Source organism: Chlorocebus sabaeus, chromosome 26 (assembly GCF_047675955.1).
Source record: "Chlorocebus sabaeus isolate Y175 chromosome 26, mChlSab1.0.hap1, whole genome shotgun sequence".
Classification (NCBI taxonomy): Eukaryota; Metazoa; Chordata; class Mammalia; order Primates; family Cercopithecidae; genus Chlorocebus; species Chlorocebus sabaeus.
The window spans coordinates 3,437,429-3,459,067 of record NC_132929.1 but is presented as its reverse complement, the minus strand read 5'-3'; the positions used below and the strand labels follow the sequence as shown (position 1 = coordinate 3,459,067).

General features: G+C 36.5%; 1 protein-coding gene, 4 non-coding genes and 1 pseudogene across 18 annotated transcripts in view; all 6 read left to right on the top strand.

Moving 5' to 3' along the window:
* LOC103246023 (uncharacterized) overlaps window positions 1-21,639 on the top strand; it is a 186,685-nt gene that overhangs the window by 42,946 nt on the left and 122,100 nt on the right. For 11 of the 14 annotated variants that reach the window (XR_012091387.1, XR_012091388.1, XR_012091385.1 and 8 more), the window contains 8 exons: window positions 300-486; window positions 784-916; window positions 1,120-1,305; window positions 2,294-2,418; window positions 3,547-3,675; window positions 5,355-5,471; window positions 11,398-11,440; window positions 12,881-12,918. Coding sequence is in view for 1 of the 14 variants with exons in the window: in XM_073011985.1 (XP_072868086.1) it covers window positions 5,461-5,471; window positions 11,398-11,440; window positions 12,881-12,918 (92 nt within the window). In the remaining 13 variants the exon portion in view is untranslated. The remainder of the gene's footprint in view (window positions 1-299; window positions 487-783; window positions 917-1,119; window positions 1,306-2,293; window positions 2,419-3,546; window positions 3,676-5,354; window positions 5,472-11,397; window positions 11,441-12,880; window positions 12,919-21,639) is intronic. The other 3 variants (XR_012091389.1, XR_012091393.1, XR_012091391.1) reach the window with 3 other exon arrangements.
* Window positions 457-536, top strand: LOC119619465 (small nucleolar RNA SNORD115). The gene has a single exon (XR_005235941.1). It is a non-coding gene; the product is annotated as a small nucleolar RNA SNORD115 (small nucleolar RNA).
* On the top strand, window positions 2,439-2,516 carry LOC119619471 (small nucleolar RNA SNORD115). The gene has a single exon (XR_005235946.1). It is a non-coding gene; the product is annotated as a small nucleolar RNA SNORD115 (small nucleolar RNA).
* LOC119619453 (small nucleolar RNA SNORD115) lies at window positions 3,725-3,800 on the top strand (annotated as a pseudogene).
* Window positions 12,376-12,442, top strand: LOC119619535 (small nucleolar RNA SNORD109A). Its single transcript, XR_005235999.1, has one exon. It is a non-coding gene; the product is annotated as a small nucleolar RNA SNORD109A (small nucleolar RNA).
* LOC119619536 (small nucleolar RNA SNORD109A) lies at window positions 18,991-19,054 on the top strand. Its single transcript, XR_005236000.2, has one exon. It is a non-coding gene; the product is annotated as a small nucleolar RNA SNORD109A (small nucleolar RNA).

Below are 21,639 nucleotides of genomic sequence, written 5' to 3'. Positions count from 1 at the left end.
AGTTCATATACAATAAACCATGCCAATTGTTAGGCTGATACAGCTTCCTTGAATATATAAAGCGATTATCAATGGGATGTTCTTGTTTCTGCATAAAACCACTGAATTGCTTCTCCAAAGCCAAGAGACCTGTATGATTTGTCCGTATTATATTTTGTGAACCAGTGGACTAAAACCTTTATAATGGGTCTTTTTTAAGTATTGTCAATATTGCTCAATTAACAGAAACCATGCATGACTCATATACACAGGTGAGATGTAGTTCTCCCTTTGACATTTGCCCTACGTCTGCCCCTTAGTTGATGATATGGAAGAAGAGCACTCTTTGGCCTGTTGCGACTGGGACAGTTGACAGCACCCAGGTGTCCTGTAATGAAAATGCTCTTGACACCAATGCATCCTAGCATCAGAGCTTCGGGAAGCCTTCTCAAGTGTGCATGGGGAGTACCATGTCTTTCATCAATAACGAAACCTTCTAATGTCTTGGTGAGAAATAATGACTTAAAATTACACTCAATAGGATTATGCTGAGGTTCAGCCTGCCTAGATGACAGTGCTGGAACAGATAATAGTGATGGCTTATTTTCCTTCAAGGGGAATTTTCTTTTGAACTTGAAATAACAAAATCTTTATGGGTAACTTGTTTGCCCAACTGTGTCAGTATACCTATAAATGAACAAAAAATTATCAGCCTATAAGCTTTGTTTCAGTGATCTGTAATTTCTAATACTATGGTATTTTCAGGTCTCATTCTTTGGCTTTTTCTCTTATTGTATGTTTCAGTAAGACATGCTGCCAAGAGATGTGCCATTCTATTATAAAAGATCAGCAGCTTCCTTTACTGACATGTATATTCTACACAGAACATTGAGCTACGGAAGACTCCCGCCTAAGGGAATTAGTTTTACACTTCCAGGTAATCTGAATTTCAATACGAGTTTTCCTTTATGATATAATCCTCATGACAAAATCTTTACTTTTTATTTGAACTTCATACAATTCAATATTGAAGATTTTTTAAATTCACTGTTACCTAGTCCAGTATTTAATATACCTTTGGCTGTAGATACATGACTAGACAAAATGTTTTTCTATATTATTCTTGTGGGGCTCTAACAGTGTTTCACTGTTTTGAGTTACTGATGAACTTGCTGTAACTGTGAGACCATGGTAATGGAGGAGACCACGGTAATGAAGGAGACCACGGTAATGAAGGAGACCATGGTAATGGAGGAGACCACGGTAATGGAGGAGACCACGGTAATGGAGGAGACCATGGTAATGGAGAGGAGAATGTGAGAATCAGTATGTACTTTGCCTGTAAAACTTAAAAATTTAGTAATTTGATCACCAAATTCATACCCAAATTTCAATTCCTATCATGTGTAAACCAAAACGTATCTGAGATTTAGAAGCTTATTTAGAAGTTATTTTGACAAGGTTAAGGGACACGCTCAGAAGAAATAAACACCAAATCACAGAAACCGTCTGGGGTCTATGTCTTTCTCCAGAGATGATTTTGAGGGCTTCAGTGTTTAAAGGGGAAAGTAGGCTGGAGGGGAAAATGGGAGGGTATGATAATCCATATGTTCCAAGACAAAAGGAGCAGGTAGCAGAATAGTCAATAATGTATTCATCTCACGCTCAGTAAATCATCACTGTACATAAGATAAGGTGAACATAGAGTAGCTACTTATGGGGATCTTCTACCTTTAATCTGTAGCTATCTGCTTAAGAACAGAAGGAAATTCTTGCATGACTCAGCTTTCAGCTTAATTTTTTTTTCTTTTGGCGTAGTAAATTGGAGTCCCAAGTTTTTATTTTCCTTTCACACGTGACCCCACTATTTTCAGAATAATGAAAACACATGTTAGAAATGGTGACACTTATTCCTAATATGGACTTTGAAATGACTGGGTTCACAAATTCAGAGTCATGGGTCTTACTGTGGGTTTTTATTTTCAGTGAGTGACTGGCCTACTTGATGGAATTCTTTCAAAAAATGTTCACTTTTTACTGAAATTGTATTAAAATACTGTTGGAACATGTTCGGTCCTGTTTACCATCTCTGTAGTATGATATATGATAATATTGCAGATTATTCAGTGTCAAAAACCTAGCATACCTTGTCCTTATGATGTTGATAAGTCAATCGTCTAGAGCCTCAGTAATATGTCTTTTTAAGGTAGTATGGACCATATCTCTCCACTAAGAAATAGCCTGTGTAAGCCATACATACACAGGAACAATTTATGTCTGATTTTGAAGTATGGTCCCATTCCTATGCCTGTAGATAAAGACTGCTCAGAAGAGCATCCTCTGGTGTTGCCAGAGAGGCAAGTGCTACCACACAGGCATGCTGCAGTGAATTTAACTCATCCTGTGTCCCTGCAATTGTTGTTTAAGGATGCTATTCTGGTAAGTGTTTACAAGACAACGTAAATATATGAATCAAGAGTATCTTCAGGAGACATAATAATGTAAAAATCATGCTCAATAGGATTAAGCTAAGGCTCAAAAGTAGTGCCAATCCTTGCAAGAAGGTGTGAGAAGTCGTTAGATTTGGGGGGTATGGGATATTCCATTTTGAGCTTGGTAGGAAGAAACCCTTTGGGGAATCTTGCATCATTTGCCTCTATCTACTTCTAAAGGAACTTTTAAAATTCTTTTATCTTGACTTTATTCTTAATACTCATACATTATTAGAGATAATATCTTGATTGATTTTTTCCTCATGGTGTGCTTCAGAATGTTCATCCAGCAAGGGGTGTGTCATTCCATGGATTATATATATATGAGTTCTGTCTTTCATAATTAAAAAAATTCCAAGTGGACCATTTGAATATTGAACATTGGCCTTCAAAATGATTACATTTACCTGTTCATACAAAATTAGTGAGCAGTGATCTATTCTTTCCGATAAGCGACTGATCTAATGGGGTCCTCATTAAAACTCCTTTTTTTATTTGCCTGAACGTACTTTGATTTAAAGATGAGACATTTAGTAATTCATTGCAATCAACTCTAGTGATTGCACAAATAGACAATCCATTTCTATTATTTTATTTTTTGGGTTGCTGTGTATGGCGTTATGATGTTTGTGGATCATTGAGGCACTACTCACAACTGAAAGACTTTTGACAATTTTAGGGAATGGCTTGATATTCAGCTGTTTGAAATTGAATACAATACAGGCAGTCTGAAATCTCATTTCCTTATCCTGAGTCTCACTCAGGTGTCATTAGATTCAGTATAAAGAAAGGCATACACTATGCATGATGCCAATTGTTACTGATATGAAGAGGATAAGAAGTTTTATTTCTGCAGGGAAATCATCCCTTACCAGGTTGTCAAAAGACATGATACCTATGTGCTTGGCCCTTACTGTACCCAGGGAATCAGTGGCCTACCGCAGCTTAAGTAGTGGGTCATATTTGGAGTATCACATCTCAGTCTTGTAGAAATTAGGAACAGTGATTAGGAGTCATCCACATATAAGAGATATAATCCCACCCTTTGACTGTAGCCTGCTCTTGTCTTTTACAGAAAAGACTGTGGAGGAAGAAAACCCTTTACTCTGTTGTTCAGGGAGAAACTGACACCACTCAACTGCCTGGCACTGAAAATGTGGCATCCAGCCCACTTTACCGCCAGTGTTTAAGGAAACCATCTCTGGTAAGCATATTTGATCTAAGTGTGCATATGCATATGAGTGCCATGGGCTGTGTCGGTAATGAGATGTTATCTTGAAGAGAAATGATGATGTAAAAATTAAGCTCAGATGGATTATGCTGAGGCCCAGCCTAGGTAACAATTGTGAGACAAGAAGTTTGGATTTCTTAGTTTCCTTCCATTGGGGATTTTATTTTGGGATTCTGGCAATGGAATCTTTCTGTGAAACTTGTTTTGCACACTTCTATCTGTGTGCTTCTAAGTAAACTATAAATTCTGATTCTTTAAGTGTTAAGTTTCCTATAATTCCTAATTTTCTTGGATATTTGGCACTAGGACCCTTGTTCTTTTTCTCTCATTGGAAGATTTGGTAAGTCCTACTGGCACTATTCTATTGAGTGGAGGTGAGACGCTGCCTTTGCTGACTGAAAAATTCCAAATAGGTAATTGAACTAGTGAAGACTGAGCTCTATAATAATTAGATTTATTCATTGAGACAACATAAGTATCATGATAGGGTTTTCTTCTCAATGATTGACTGACACATGTAATGCAATCTTCATGAGAAAATCCTTACTTTTTCCCTACGATTGATTGTTTTCAGGTTGAGAAATATGATACATTGGAAGTTTGCTCAATGCACTGCAATTATCGTGGTCTAAATATACAGACAAAGTTTTCTGCAATGTTAGTATAATATTTTAACAGAGCTAGGATATGTTTTGATCATAGATGAATCTTTATGACTGAAGGGTCCTTGCAGTTGGGGTAAAAATGTGAGTTTCAATAATATGTGTTTGCCCATGAAACTTGAAATTGGATAAACTGATGAGCAATCTGGTGCCTGACTTTTCTCTCCCAAGTACGTTTGGCTTTATTTTCGTTATGATGAAAGTGTGTGCTGTGAATAATGCCAATGGTAAATAAGACCTTTATGGACACTTACATGAATGACAGTCAGGGCCATTCCTTCAGGCAACGTGACTATCACTATGCATTCTTCTTCTCGATGAGTGACTAGCATACTTGACACGATCTGCAAGAGGGAAACTTTCTTTTTTACTAAAATTGCATTGATACAATATTGACAAGTGTTGTGATTATTGGTATCATCTGTAAGATGTGATACTCATTTGGTCTAAATATAGAAGTTAACATATTAACTTCTAATTTATATACATCAGGTTGCTATGTTTTTACAACGTTTGTGGTTTATTGGTGATGACTCACAACATAAAGACTATGGCATTATGGCTACATGTTCTAATTCTGATATATACATGTCCCATCATTCATTAAATTAAATACAATTATGAGTAGTATGATGTCTGTTTTCTAAAATTTGAGTTTTACCTGGCTCCAGTATGATCATTATATGATGGAGTGCAAGCAACATTATAATGCCAATTGTTATCGATATGGCTTCCTTGAATATGTAAATAAGGGTGATCAATTGAAGGTCTTATTTCTGCATTAAACTACCTGAGATATTCTCCAAATTCAAGAGACCTGTATACTTAGTCTTTATTCTGTTTGATGACTAACTGGCCCATAGTCTATCGAATGGATCATTTTTTCCAGTACTAATCATATCTCTTCATTAAGAAATAGCATGCATAAGCCATACATACAGGAAGTAATATTTGTCATCTTGATCTACTGTCTCATCCTCCTCCCCTTAGATAAGGATGATTGAGGAAGACTACTCTTTGGCTTGTTGACACCAGCACAGCTGACACACCCAGATATCTGTTTGGTCTCCTGTGAACTTTCAACCAGGATTTAAGGATGCCATTCTGGTAGGTGTTTTCAGGCAAAGTGAATATATGATTGTGGGGTTCCATGGCTTGTTTCAACAATAAGACCTTATGTTGTCTTGATGACATGAGATGACATGAAAACTAGACTGGCTGGCCCTTATCTTTTCTAGGGTATTCTAGTTTGAGCTTAAGCTAAAGAAATATATTTGGGATACAGTTTCTCTCACCTCTTTCTATTAGCTTCTAGAAGACCACTTATCAATTATTTCCTCCTGATTTAGTGGAAAACATTTTGGCAGTTCCTCAAAAAGTTATACATAAAATTACCATATAACCCAACAATATTAGCCCTAGGTACACACTCAAAAGAATTGAATACAAATGTTCAAATGAATACATGTACATGAATGTTCATAGCAGCACTGTTCACTGGCTGAAGTTCCAGACCCGCCTGGCCAATATGGCGAGACCCTGTCTCTACTAAAAATAGAAAAATTAGCTGGACGTGGTTGCTCATGCTTGTAGTCCCAGCTACTAAGGAGGCTGAGGTACAAGAATCACTTGAACACAGGAGGTAGTGGCTGCAGTGAGCTGAGATCACACCACTGCACTCCAGCATGGGTGACAAAGTGAGATTCTGTCTCAAAAAAAAAAAAAAAAGTAAAGGAAGGTGTGTCACACAAAATAGTGAATACCAATAAAAAGATATAAATTATTAAAAAGAACCAAGTGAAAATTCTGGAGTTGAAAAGTACAATAACTAAAATTTAAAAGTTTATTAGAGGGCTCAACAGTAGATTTGAACTGGCAGAAGAAACAAAAGTAAACTTGAAGATAGAACAATAGAGATTATGTTCAAAAGAACAGAGAGCATAAAGAATAAAGAAAAACAAAGAGAGTCTCAGAGAATGTGGAACATCGTTAAGCATACCAGCATACACATATGGGAGTACCAGAGAGACAGGGGAGATACAAAGGATCAGAAAAAATATTGAAGGAAACAATGGCTGAAAACTTCCCATATTTGTGGAAAAACAATAACCTACATATCCAGGAAGCTCAATGAATCCCAATGAATAAATGTGAAGACTGACAAATGGAAACATCACAGTAAGATTTCTGAAAGTCAAAAACAAGAAGAAAGTCTTGAAAGCAGTGTGAGAAAAATGATTTGTTCCTTACAAGGGAACCCCAGGAAGATTAACAGCTGACTTCAGCAAAAGCAATGGAGGCCAGAAACAAAGTGATAACATATTAAAAATGCTCAAAGGAAAAAAACCTGTCATCTAAGAATTCTTTCAAAGCTGTCTTTCAAAAATGAAAGCAAAATAAAGACTTCCTCAATTAAAAAAAAAAAGTTGGAGAGTATACTGCTGTCAAAACCCCCTTAAAAGAGTTCTCTAAATACTTGAAGTTCTTCAAGCTGAAAGCAGGTGACCCTAGGTAGTTTTTCAAATCATCATAAAGAAGCAAAATGCGGCCGGGCGCGGTGGCTCAAGCCTGTAATCCCAGCACTTTGGGAGGCCGAGACGGGCGGATCACGAGGTCAGGAGATCGAGACCATCCTGGCTGACACGGTGAAACCCCGTCTCTACTAAAAAATACGAAAAAAAAACTAGCCGGGCGAGGTGGCGGGCGCCTGTAGTCCCAGCTACTCGGGAGGCTGAGGCAGGAGAATGGCGTGAACCCGGGAGGCGGAGCTTGCAGTGAGCTGAGATCCGGCCACTGCACTCCAGCCTGGGCGACAGAGCGAGACTCCGTCTCAAAAAAAAAAAAAAAAAAAAAAAAAGAAGCAAAATGCTTGTAAAGATAATTATATAAATATAAAAGACAGTAGAAATGTAATTGTTCTATTAAGTGATTTTAAAATAAATGCTCTAAAATAATATGTATATAATGTATTTTGGAGTCTATTACATATAAAAGTGTAATATATTTGCCAAAGAAGATAGGTGGATGCAAAGCAATACAGGACTAAGGAAATGAGTACGGATGGTAGATTAATATTTATTACAATGTCTTGCTTGGCTTATAGCATCAATAAATGTAATATGTATAATACTACCACAAAACATGGCAAAAAGGGAAATAGAGCTATACAAATATAACATTTATGTATATGGCTGAAACTAATCTAGTGTAAATTATAAACTTATTTGGGTGAGTTAAGATATATGGAGTAAACCCTAGAGCAACACTGAAAAAATTCAAAAAATATAGTGAAAAAAATTTTTAAGGAAGTTTAAATGCTAAATTATAAAATAATGGAAAAGAAGTAAAGAGGAATAGAGGAACAAAAACACATGAGACATAGAGGAGAAGAAGAATGACATCATAAACTCAACTATGTCAATAATAAAATTACATGTGAATAGAGTAAATTAAATTAAAAAGCAGAGATTCCCAGGCTGTATAAAATCTCCAGGTTTAATATCCCTTTGCCCCCGAATAAAATCCGGCTTTTCTTTCTATGATGTATTTGATCACTGTGCTGGTTTACAAAAGATTTCTAACCTTTCTAAAATCTTTAAAATCAGTGGCGAAGTGTTCTATCTCATTTCATCCTTATCAGAGACTCAAATCCTGAAAAATACCAAGTTGATCTGCCCATTCTTGAGTTCTGCTGAATGGTGTCTTCCCAGATCACTATGGATATTGCTGTTTACTTGACCAGTGACTTTTAGTCAACAAGATTTGAACAACGCTTTTGATTCACACAGCGTGAGACCTACACTTTCCTCATATTGAAATAGGGGCATTAGCATTCTGGATTCCTACACCCATCGGCTTTTGAACCGTATGATTCCTGTACCCCAAGAAGCCATGTTATCTGGACATTGTCCTCTCTGTGATGGGAAAGAACAGTTTTTTCAACAAATGTTGCTAGGACAACTGTATATCTAGATACAAAAGATACTGCATTTATGTTACCAGTTTTCTGTGTCAGTCCCTTTTGCTCTGATGTAACAGAATGCTGCAGACTGGGTATTTGTAATGAGTGGAAATTTATTGGCTCACATTTCGGGAGGCTGGAAAGATCAAGGGGCTGGCATATGGTGAGAGCCTTCTAGCTGTGTCATCCTATGACAGAAGGACAAAGAGACGGTATGGATGAGACAAATATCTTCTTTTATAGGAACCCACTCCTGAAATAACAGCATTAATCCATTGATGAGGGCAGAGCTCTCACAGCCTAATCACCTTTTAAATGTTGCCTCATTAAACACTGTTGCATTGAGGGTTACATTTCCAACATAGGCTGTTGAAATGAAATGAAACATGTGACCATTCCCAATTGCAGTTTGAAATTTCAGTGCTTTCTCAGTACGTGATTGAACATGGATAAGATAATCAGTAAAGGTGGATGTAAGAACACTATTAACCAACTTGATTCCCCTGGCATATGTAGACCACGACACCCAGCAATAGCAGAATGCACATTATGTTCAAGTGCTCATGAAGCATTATTTTGTGTATATGTATTTTTTCCCTTTTTTGATAAAGTTAGCTAGTAGAGTGCCTATGTAGTTAATATTTTTTAAAACCACAGACTTCTCAATTATTAATTACATCTATGGTTTTTAACATATTATCTTCATTAATTTCTGCTTTGATCCTTATTTCTTTCTTATACTTTCATTTTTGCTCTTTTTTAGTGTTTTAAGATGAAAATTGAATTTTCATTCACCTACTTTTTCATTTTTAAAAATAAAAATGTTTAGTGCAATGAATTTTCCTCTAGAACTGCCTTTAAATGCATATTACAGATTCTCATTTGTTGTATATTTTTAAATAATATGTAAATACATATCTGCATACAAAGACATATGTATAAAAATATGTATTTACATATTATTTAAACATATGTATTTTCTGTTTATATTTTTCCTTTTACTCAGGAGTTAATAGGATATTTTTAAAATTTCTTGGTGAAAGAGCCTTTATGTTATTGCTAATAAAGTCTATTTTTTTGCATTGTGATGTTTTTAATATTTCTTGAGTTACTAATTTTTCTTTCCAACCTAATACATAATCAGTTTTTTGTGACTATGCCTTGGGCACTTATGAACAATACATATCTTCTATTATCAGTCAAGTTTAATATATAGCCATAAAGTCTACCCTATTTTTATGCTGCTATTTTTGCCCACTTGATCTGTCTTTTTCTGATAATGGTGTATTATCGTTTTCTATTATAGGATCTTCTATGTCTTGTCTCCTTACATCTCATACATCTCATGTAGTTTTTTATTCATAAAGGTGGTTATTATGTTATTTGGTATATAAGTCTCCATAAGGGTCAAATCTTCATGTGTATTATATCTTTTAGCATAAAAAATGTGTCCTTCTTTGCCTTGGTTAACATTGTGGGGCTTGAATACATTGTGTGATATAAGAATCACTACTCCTACATGTGACTGGTGTGGAAAAAAAAAAGAAGAATCACTACTCCTGATCTCTTTTTGTTTTCATGTGCCTGATATACTTTCACCCATCCCTTTATTTTCAGTCTTTTAGAATCCATTTGTTTTAGATGCATCTCTCATAGAAAACATATTACGTTTTATTTTGTGAGCCTGCTGAAAATATTTTTCTTCTAGTAGGTGTGTGGAGTCCACTCACATGTGTGTGTGTGTGTGTGTGTGTAGCTATGACTGATATTTATTGTGTTTGTGTTTTCTTTATATTTGCTGTGCTCTTTGGTCACGGTGTAGTCTTTGCTTGCCTATTTATTTATTCCTACTTAGGAGAGTTGTTATTTTTGTTGGAGTGTTTACTTTTGTACCTCTCTTCATTCTGTTAGTTCTGTGTTTTCCCAGTTAATCTTTTACTTCTGATTTATGAGTTTGGGGGATGTTCTTTAACACTCCCCTACTGCTCATGCAACATGAGCTTTATGGTAGATCAGGGATTTAAACACAATGCTGTCTGTGCTGGGCCTTCAGGAGGGTGGGTGGGTATATGTGGCTGAACAGTGCATGCTGGGTACATGGGAGGGTACCCATGAGTGCTTTTGGTTTTCCTCTTTTTCTTTCCTCCTCCTGTGTTTAGTTGTCTTATTTCTACTTCGTCACAATATTAGTGACATTTGTATGCTAGTCTTCTACCCTGGATAGGAATATACACTTGTCACATGGAAGGAATATCATGTTGTATGCTGCTGTCAAATAGATCCTAACATGCTTTAATAATCTTTTAAATGATATAATCTTCATAGTTAACTCCTGACATTTTATTTTTGCCATATTAAGTAAATATATCAGCATTGACAGCCATCCCGCTGCAATATAACTTCACATGTTGCTTAGACTAAAGGGTTCTGAGAAGCTTCTGGAGTTGTCGTGAAAGCCAGTTTCACTAAAGTCAAGTCAGACATCCGCCTGTGCTGTTTTCTGCTATAAGCTGAATGTAGAAGATACATTGTTAAGAGCCTCAGTGTGGTGTGAGGAGTGTTAACTTACTGGTAGTAGACTTGTCTGAATCAAGGATAAGCACAAGTATCTGAGATGCTGAGGTGTGGCTGAATGAATGGCCATCTATTCTATTGCAACAGGATGAATAACACATTCAGAGCAGGCCCAGTTGGTGAACTCTTCAATTATCTCACAATACCACTATCTTGTGTCTTTCATTTTTCACATCACAGTGTATTTTCATAAACTCTTTATTGGTAGACTACAACTTTAGCATTTCCCATTCAAGATACAACTGCTGTGTCGCTTGGATAGCTTGGTAGAGAGGAAATTGGCTATTTTCAGAGTAAAGAATTCAAGGAGGAAAGAAATTTATAAATGAAATGACAAAGGTGATGAGATCAAACAATGCTGATGTTTGTAGCAAGTACTAGAGTGCTGAGATGCCTGTATGATAAGAAATTATAATGGAACCAATCTTGTGCTTTATTTTTTATTAATTTGGAGCATTCTCTGATCTGATTTATTTTCTATGTGATATTTTGCTGCAGGTTAAAAGCTCAAACAACTTCAAGGAAACTTCAAGGAAAAGAGGTGAGCAGCCACTTTGGTAGTTTTGAAATTCTTTGTGTGTTCTGTGGGCAATGATTTCAGAACATCAAGGACTGTGAGTTCATTATTTCAGAGGCTGAAAGGAGATTATTCTTTTGGTAGATATATTTCCCCAGGGGTGTCCCTACCTTGCTCAAGGATTCCTCATTATTGTTTCTTCTCTTTGTTTAAATCTCTTTTTGAAATGACCTAAACAATGGTGGAGAATCACTGACATATTTCCTTTTTTCACTATTCGTGTTGGGTGAAAATAATCTCATAGTGAAATTCACATGTTCTCAATATTGTTTTTTGAATCTTTATCTAGCATATTCATAACATAGATGTTTCTATACATATTAGTACCGTAATAATACCATATACTTATTCTGCTACCTTACTTACTCCTTAAACTTTTAGTTGATTAATGAGTTTTTATAAAGTTCCCCTATATATATATATATTTTTTTTGAGACATAGTCTCACTCTGTTGCCTAGGCTAGAGTGCAGTGGCATGATTTTAGCTCGCTGCAATCTCCGCCTCCTGGGTTCAAGCAGTTCTCCTGCCTCAGCCTCCTGAGTAGCTGGGATTACAGGTGCGTGCCACCGCACCCAGCTAATTTTTGTAATTTCAGTAGAGATGGAGTTTCACCATCTTGGCCAGGCTGGTCTTGAACTCCTGACTTCGTGACCACCCGCCTTGGCCTCTCAAAGTCCTGGGATTACAGGAGTGAGCCACTGTGCCTGGCCAGATTTTAATCTAATTTTATTGGAACAATTCAGTCATATGTTTTTTCATGCTATGTATGTGAGAGTTCCATCATTCAGATACTAAACAAATGTCTACATTTACTGTTCTCACTGATGATGCATTAGATAACCATGCACAAAATAAGCCTGGCTGTGGAAATGCTTATTTGTTGGAAGGGCGCTTGTTTGGATCGATGATGAGAATAATTGTCTGAGGACGCTGAGGGACTCATTCCAGATGTCAATCTGAGGTCCAGATGTGTGGCCCTCCACTAGGACAAATAAGACTCTCAGAGCCTGGCTCTATTTGGGGATCCCTCAGTGACAACAGAGTACCCCTGTGAGCATGCCTTTTCTGTCTCTCCTGAGAGGGCATTAGCATCCTGTCTTAGGAGTCAGTATGCTCTTTAGTATGCTTAGTCCCCAAGACTTGCTTTAATTGTAGATAGATACTTACATATAGGAAATATGTTCTTAAGTAACAAATGAAAAACTTTAGAAGATTGAATTAAGGTCAAGCAACTGTGATATGTCTGCAAATCTCATTAGTGTTACGCTGAAAGAAGGAAATATGGCATGCCTTTATTAAAAAATGACAATGGAACCATGTTTAGTGTTTTGTTATTTTTACTGTGGAGTATTTTCTAAGATTATGTTTGCTTTTTTTTTATCTTTCATGTTTTGCTGAGATAGAAGGCCTGGAGTCTGATCCTCCACTTCAGAGAACAGGGGTGAGTAGCTAAACCATTATCTTTGGAAATTCATATGTCATGTGCTCTTTGCTAGGTCTTTAGGTTGTTGTGTATATCTTTTCAGAAGCTTATTGAAGGACATTTTGATGATACGTCCTTTTCCTCATTGAGACCCTCACCATGTCACCTACACTATTGAATCTATCATTTCTGTTTTAATTTTAACTCTCTTCTGCTTTTATGGAAAAATGTAGAATTTAAGAGAATTTTTGGCAATTTCATATTGGATCAAAATTTATTGTAGTGAAATCCAGGTGTACCAAAATATTAAGAGTTTCCTCATCCGTTTAATTATTGGGGTTTCAGAATAGAGACTCCATGGTTCATAAGATCGTTGTGGTCATACTACATTATATTTCTGCTTCTAATTGAATTATTAAGTATTGACTTGAATTAGTCTTTTTCTCGTTGTTGCAGCAAGGTAAGTTATATAGGAAATTTTCTTCTCTTGATGGCATGCCTGAGATAATCATAGATATAAGACACCTGGATGGTTTCTAGAATGCATGTAATTTTTATTTATTGATCTGTGTGTTGAGTACTTACTGTGTTTGCATCATGCAAATACATTGAGCTTTACAATTTTAGTGGATGCACTTTTCTACATGTATATTATTCTTCAATAGAAAGTAAAAAAAAACCTCATCAAACTAGTCAAATATTGGTTAATACATAAAAAAGTCTCAAGTAGATTGTGTATTACATGGTGCTTATTGATTGATGCCCTCATAATAGATCAAGTATGTTCTCTCTTTAGCACAGGCCTTTTTAGCAAATCGTGTCATGAGTAGTTACTCAAGTATTTTTATTTTAACACATTTATGTTTTTTCTATGCATGTTCTTAAATTCTCTTACACATTTTTCTCTGTTATAAAAACATGCTGAACAATCTCAAGTCTTAAAGATGGCAGTATTGTCCCTACGTATTCATGTATTTTGGTACTCAGTTCTTTATACTTTGACAGATCACTTGAACATGTCTCTTGTTTTGCAGAGAGGGAATTAATGGGATACCTTCATGCTTTTCTCTTCTATGTGCTACATAATTGAATATACAAGCAAATATAGTTATTAAGGTTTAGTATGATTATTTCCACAACACATGCAAAGAAGTTTCTCATAGATCTTAATAGAGGCCCACATGCATTGTACGGTTGAGAATTTGGGAAAATGTTGATGAAGTTGGGTAAAGTATAAAGCCAAAAGTCAGAACGGTGAACTCCTTGCTTAAGGATTTCCTTGGAGATTACTTAGTCAATATACAACTGATAAATTTAAGTGCTTTTCACCTTTTGAGCTCTCGACACACTAAAGCTAAAATGTGTTTCAACTTTTAATCCTGCTTCCCTAATTTTCCCTTTTTTAGTTTAAGATCAAAGAGCTCCAGCCATAAATTACTACCAAGAGTAACCACTTCATTTTAAGAAAGCTTAGCAATATAGAAGAATATTAAATTATTTATGACAGACGTATTTTTAACCTTTTCCCCATGCTTTCCAGAGGAAATATATTTAATCATCTGCCCTATATTAGGGAAAAACTTTCTATACTAATACAAGTATCTATCAATCATTAATCTTTCTATATAAGATGTATTGATCATAACCAATTAATTTTATTGTAAATGAGCTTTAGATTTGACATTTTGGTAGTAATATATGTTGTACAATCTCCTGAGGTCCTATAGGTCTTGAGATCTCTATGTCAAAAACTATAGATGTGTCAGTGTTTTCGGTGAATGTGAAGGACGCCACATTTTCCTTAGCCATTTCTTCTGTTCAGAATAATGGTTATGAACATTTTGCTACTGCAAGATATCCATATATTTATAATCAGAATATGCCAGTTTTTATGCACTCATGCCTCTGTTTCTGTAGAGCATTCCTAGAATGAGTAATGCTTGAAAATTAGGTCCATGTGGTTTCTTTAATGAGATATAGTCAAATCATGAAATATTTAGGTTACCATTATTTCAGTAATGTATTAGAATGTCAAGGTATAAATTTATCTACGTTGTATATATACACACAACATAGATATAATTTAAACAACATATATATTTATATTTATACAGCAGACATATATTTATACAACATAAAATATATTTTATTTAAACATAAAATATATTTTATTTAATGTAGATTCTTTTTTTTTTAGTTTAAGACTGAAGGTTTAAAATCTTTTTTTTATTATACTTTAAGTTCTAGGGTACATGTGCACAACATGCAGGTTTGTTACATATGTATACATGTGCCATGTTGGTGTGCTGCACCCATCAACTCATCAGCACCCATCAACTCGTCATTTACATCAGGTATAACTCCCAATGCCATCCCTCCCCTCTCCCCTCCCCACAATAGGCCCCAGTGTATGATGTTCCCCTTCCCGTGTCCAAGTGATCTCATTGTTCAGTTTAAAATTCTTTTCTTTAAGAATGTTGAATATTGGCCCCGACTCTCTTCTGGCTTGCAGAGTTACTGCCGAGAGATCTGCTGTTAGTCTGATGGGCTTCCCTTTGTGGGTAACCCAACCTTTCTCTCTAGCTGCCCTTAACATTTTTTCCTTCATTTCAACTTTGGTGAATCTGACAATTATGTGTCTTGGAGTTGCTCTTCTTCAGGAGTATCTTTGTGGCATTCTCTGTATTTCCTGAATTTGAATGTTGGCCTGCCTTGCTAGGTTGGGGAAAGTTCTCCTGGATAATATCCTGCAGAGTGTTTTCCAACTTGGTTCTGTTCTCCCCATCACTCTCAGGTACACCAATCAGATGTAGATTTGGTGTTTTCACATAATCCCATATTTCTTGGAGGCTTTGTTCATTTCTTTTTCCTCTTTTTTCTCTGCACTTCTCTTCTCACTTCATTTCATTCATTTGATCTTCAATCATTGATACTCTTTCTTCCAGTTGATCAAGTCGGTTACTGAAGCTTGTGCATTTGTCACGTATTTCTCGTGTCATGGTTTTCATCTCTATCAGTTCGTTTATGGCCTTCTCTGCATTGATTATTCTAGTTTTCCATTCTTCTATTCTTTTTTCAAGATTTTTTGTTTCTTTGTGCTGGGTACGTAGTTCCTCCTTTAGCTCTGAGAAGTTTGATCGACCAAAGCCGCCTTCTCTCAACTCGTCAAAGTCATTCTCCGTCCAGCTTTGATCCATTGCTGGTGATGAGCTGCGTTCTTTTGGAGGGGGAGATTTGCTCTGATTTTTTGAATTTCTAGCTTTTCTGCCCTGCTTTTTCCCCATCTTTGTGGTTTTATCTGCCTTTGGTCTTTAATAATGGTGACGTACTGATGGGGTTTTGGTGTGGGTGTCCCTTCTGTTTGTTAGTTTTCCTTCTAACAGTCAGGACCCTCAGCTGTAGGTCTGTTGGAGTTTGCTTGAGTCCACTCCAGACCCTGTTTGCCTGGTTATCAGCAGCAGAGGCTGCAGAAGATAGAATATTGCTGAACAGCAAGTGTTGCTGTCTGATTCTTGCTCTGGAAACGTCGTCTCAGAGGTGTGCCCAGCTGTGTGAGGTGTGAGGTGTAGGTCTGCACCTAGTGGGGGATGTCTCCCAGTTAGGTTACTCAAGGGTCAGGGACCCACTTGAGCATGCAGTCGGTTTGTTCTCAGATCTCAACCTCTGTGCTGGGAGACCCACTACTCTCTTCAAAGGTGTCAGACAGGGTCATTTACATCTGCAGAGGTTTCTGCTGCTTTTTGTTTAGCTATGCCCTGTCCCCAGAGGTAGAGTCTATAGAGGCAGGCAGGCCTCCTTGAGCTGTGGTGGGCTCCACCCAGTTCAAGCTTCCCAGCAGCTTTGTTTACCTACTTAAGCCTCAGCAATGGTGGGCGCCCCTCCCCGAGCCTCGCTGCCGCCTTGCAGTTAGATCTCAGACTGCTGTGCTTGCAATGATGGAGGCTCTGTGGGTGTGGGACCCTCCGGGCCAGGTGTGGGATATAATCTCCTGGTGTGCCGTTTGCTAAGACCCTTGGTAAAGCTCAGTATTAGGGTGGGAGTTACCTGATTTTCCAGGTGTTGTGTGTCTCAGTTTCCCTTGGCTAGGAAAAGGGATTCCCTTCCCCCTTGTGTTTCCCAGGTGAGCTGTTGCCTCACCCCGCTTCAGCTCTCACTGGTTGGGCTGCGCCGGCTGACCAGCACCAATTGTCTGGCACTCCCCAGTGAGATGAACCCAGTACCTCAGTTGAACATGCAGAAATCACCCATCTTCTGTGTCACTCGCACTGGGAGCTGGAGGCTGGAGCTGTTCCAGTTCGGCCATCTTGCTCAGGATCCAGGTTTTTTCATGTAGATTCTTAAGTGATAAATATGTTTAACATTATTAAAATAGATTAAAATAGGTTATAGTTAATACAATGAAAATTGGCAGTCCTATTACAAAACGTATGCCATAACTATAGCATTTATCACTGACAGTCATACCAGGATAGTCTTTTATTTCCAATCACTTAAACATTCCTAATTGCAAAAAAATTTTGAAGACTAAAATTCAGAAGTTTTGAAAGAGCCATTGCCTGGATAAATTATACAGGTTTCAGTTTTATTTATAATAATTATGTATATATTTATAAATTAATACATAATAAATTAATAACTTGTGATAAGCAATGCAAAGATGACAGTGAGAGGGCAAAATTGATAAGATTGATAAAGTCATGTTAACATGAAGAAATTAACCAGGATACCATCCACACTATAAAGTTAGAGAAATTTATCTCAAATACTCTTCTCAATTTTAACATTGTAACAGGAATTTTTAAGATTTTGGTATTATATGTGTTTCCTTCCAGATAATTTGAACAGATTCATATTTGGTATTTTTTAAAGCCATATCTTTGTCCTTAGTGCTGGCAATGTATTCTTGAGAATGAACAAATCAGAAATATGTAAAAGCCATAAGTGAGGGTGTCAGGTTGAAGTAGTCAATCAATTATACAGAACACAAAGAATTTTATCTTGTATGATGTTCACATAACTTTACAGAAGAGTGCTGAAAGGGCTATAAAACATGGACATGATTATCTCATTGAAAGGTCCAATAGGTACTGAAATACATGCTTTTATTTTGAACCAACCACCCTATAAAGGTTGTATGGCTTATTTAGATGAGAGCCCAGGGGGGTGTGTGTGTGTGTGTGTGTGTGTGTGTGTGTGTGTGTGTGTGAATTTGACAGGGAAACAAGAGCATCAAGTTTCCAATGCACTCTGACTGTGGTTAGAATCATGCTGAAAACATGGCTCCCCCAGTTCTGGAATGAGCCCACAGATCAGGCATTCCCAGAAGACACAGCAGGCTCAAATCCCTTCCCAGAAGACATAGCAGGCTCAAATCCCTGTGTACACAATATTTCATGATTATCTTATGTCAGTAGTTTCAATGTATACAGTTTGTGTGAAGACAAATCCAATGTCATTTTTTTTTTTTTGGCTAGCCTATATGTGTGGTAAATCCATTATTTATTTACTTCCTGAAAATTACAATCAGATTAAGAAACTGCAGCAAAGTTGGCATGACGAGATAGAGACTGAAGTGTAAGCTTATGTGAATGATGCCCTTGGTTTGGATAAACACATCTAAGAGAAAACTGAAAAAACACACATGGCAGGGAGACCTTGATAGAGTCTAAATATAGGATTGTAGGTAGTAATGCAATCAACAGATGAGCATTTGGCAGTAATATTATTTTTCAAATATGGATAAACACTGCTTAGGAGAGTAAAGAGAGACGAAGTTGAAAGCAGGTTTATAGGAGGTGTTGTTTTAGTGTTGATCCCTTTTTGCTCCAATAATCAAAGTGATAAATATTGAAAATCAATTCATGCAGCATTACTTGTTCCATTCTAATTTTTATATATGTCAACAGTGCCATCTCCCAAACTGTGCTGTCCCCTTCAGGAGAAGTGACTGTGCTGAAGTTTATAAGGTTGACATATTGCCAGCTTCAATAGTAAAGCTGAAGTGTATACTGAATTCTTAATGCAAATAACAACTCTGTTGGAAAGTAACCCAGTTATAGAAGTGCTAATTTGTCAGGAGCTGCCTTACCAAGATCAATGATGACTACAGTTATCTCAGGATTCTGAAAGATTGTTTTCAGATTTCAACTAGTCTAGCTGAATGTTCCTTAATAGAAAGAGAGGACTTTTAGAATTGGTTCAATATGATGACCTCCTGAATTATCTCACATAGCCCCTATGTACATGCCTTTCTTTTCTCTCAGAAAATGGCACTATCATAATAGCTTTCTTACGCAGACTTCACCTTAGGGTTTTACAGTAAGGGAGGGGTCAGGTGTTTCATTTATTTTGAACTATTTGTTGTTGATTGTGTACAGTGCTTGAGTAAAAAATGGAATATAGGAACATCCAGAATAAATTTTTTAAATGATCAGGTGACTATAAAGTGAATTATTAGTGTCAATAATGTTGGGAAAGTTTTAAGAGAATATAGGAAACTTGGACACTACACAGTTACACTGGGACCAAATTGTGGGGTCTCATTATAGTTAATATTTATGTATTTTCTTCCAATTGATTTGTGTGCCTTTTTTCTGCATGTTTTTGGCAGATAGAATGGCTATAACAAGTAACAGTATGTCAGGAAATAAAAATAAGCAGAACCCTATTCCTTTAAAATTCTTCATTTGATGGGAGGGTCATAAAATAAGTCTTAACACATTTAAAGAATTAAATTCATGTAAACCATGTTAATTTAATTCCACAATGGTATCGAATTAGAGTAAGAGGAATATCTCTTACTCTCCTAAATCTCCTAATGTTTGGAAATTTAAATTAGCATTTCTGGCCTATTTATTGGTTTAAAAAAAGACACACAAAAAAAGGAAAATTGAAGTCTTTTGAACTGAATAAAAATAAAAATACAGAATCTAAAACTGTATGGGATACTGATAAAACAGGATATAGGGAGAAATTTATAGCACTGAAATGCCTATATTAGAAAAGAAAAAAGGTTTTAAATCAGTAAATTTGTAGTTTACCTTAAGAAACTTAGAAAAGAACAAATTAACCCAGAGTTAAGTAAAATAAAAGCATTAATAAAGGTAAGGGCAGAAATCAATGAAATATAAAACAACAAAACACAGAGAAAATTTGAGAAAATTAAAAAATAGCCCAGTGAGAAGATATTGATAGACCAATTTAAGAAAAAAAGTCAAAACACAAATACCAATATTTGAAAATGTAAGAGGGTAAATCATTATAGATTCTATGAATACTAAAATGATAATAAGGAAAAATTATTTAAAAGGGGCATGTCAGCCAGGCATGGTGGCTTACCCCTGTAATCCCAGCACTTTGGCAGGCTGAGGTGGGAGGATTGCTAGAGCTCAGGCATTTGAGACCAGTCTGGGAAACATGTTGAAATCTTGTCTACACAAAAAGTACAAAAATTAGCTGGGTGTGGTGTTGCATGCCTGTAATCCCAGTCACTTGGGAGGCTGAGATGAGAGGATCACTTGAGCCCAGAATGTTGAGGCTGCAGTGAGCCATATTTGCACCACTGCCCTCCAGCCTGGGTGACAAAGCAAGACCCTACGTCAAGAAAAAAAAATGTATGCCAACATTTTTCAATAACTTAAATGAAATGGAGAAATTCCTTGAAAGGCACAAACTACAAAAACTCAGTGAAGAAGTAAATAACCTGAATAGCCCTATATCAAGTAAATTGAATTTGTAGTTAAAAGTCTTCCAGCAGAGAAAACTTCAGGCACATCTAGCGTCATATGAAATGAAAAAAAAAAAAAAGCCAATCCTCTACAAGATTCCAGAACATTTAGAAGAAGGGAATATTTCCCAACTTATTCTATTTGGACAGCAATACCGAGGTAAGAAAAAAAGGCACAGAAATTTAAAAAGAAGAATATACATTATTCCTCATGAACATAAATGCAAAGAAATCTAATCAAAATTTTAGCAGATGAAATGTAGAAATACTTTATGACCAAGTGAGGGTTATCCAAGGAATTTAAGGTTGGTTTTATATGTAAAGATCAACCAATGTAGGAAAATCACTTCTGGAAAGTCAGAGTAAGAGCCTCCAAAAATCTACTCCTCCATAAAACCAGTAAGAGCCTTGACAGAAATAGTCGAAATTAATTTTCTAAAACTTTGGAAATTAACCAAAGGCTTACAAAATTCCAAAGAACATTTATGCAAGAAAAATGGCTGAATCAGTAAGAACAGCCAGCTCTGTGGCATTTTAATATGCCTCCTTCCCATGCTTTTCTCCCTAGTACTGTAGTAGTCTTAAAAATTAGCAGCATAGCAACCACTGGAGAAGAAGAAAGGTTTGGAAATTTCCCAAAAAGTTCCGTCCCCATATAATTATCACTATTTGACCTCTAAAGCCCAATCTATATGATTTATATTCATTTGGACTGACTCAGTGCTCACTAAGTAAGGACATCTCAATTTCAAGGTATTGGTCAAAAAGAATCCATGGCAATTGTTGACTATCACAACTGCCCGCAGTGTTGGTAACAGTTGGGATAAACAAGAAGCTGATCAAAAACTGAAAACTAAAATCTTGGGAATGAGATGTCTAGAGGCTGTTTCAAAAAGCTCTGACACATTCCTTTTTATCTAGAAAGCCACATGCAGGCTGGGCGTGGTGGCTCACACCTGTAGTCCCAGCACTTTGGGAGGCCGAGGCATGCGGATCATGAGGTCAGGAGTTTG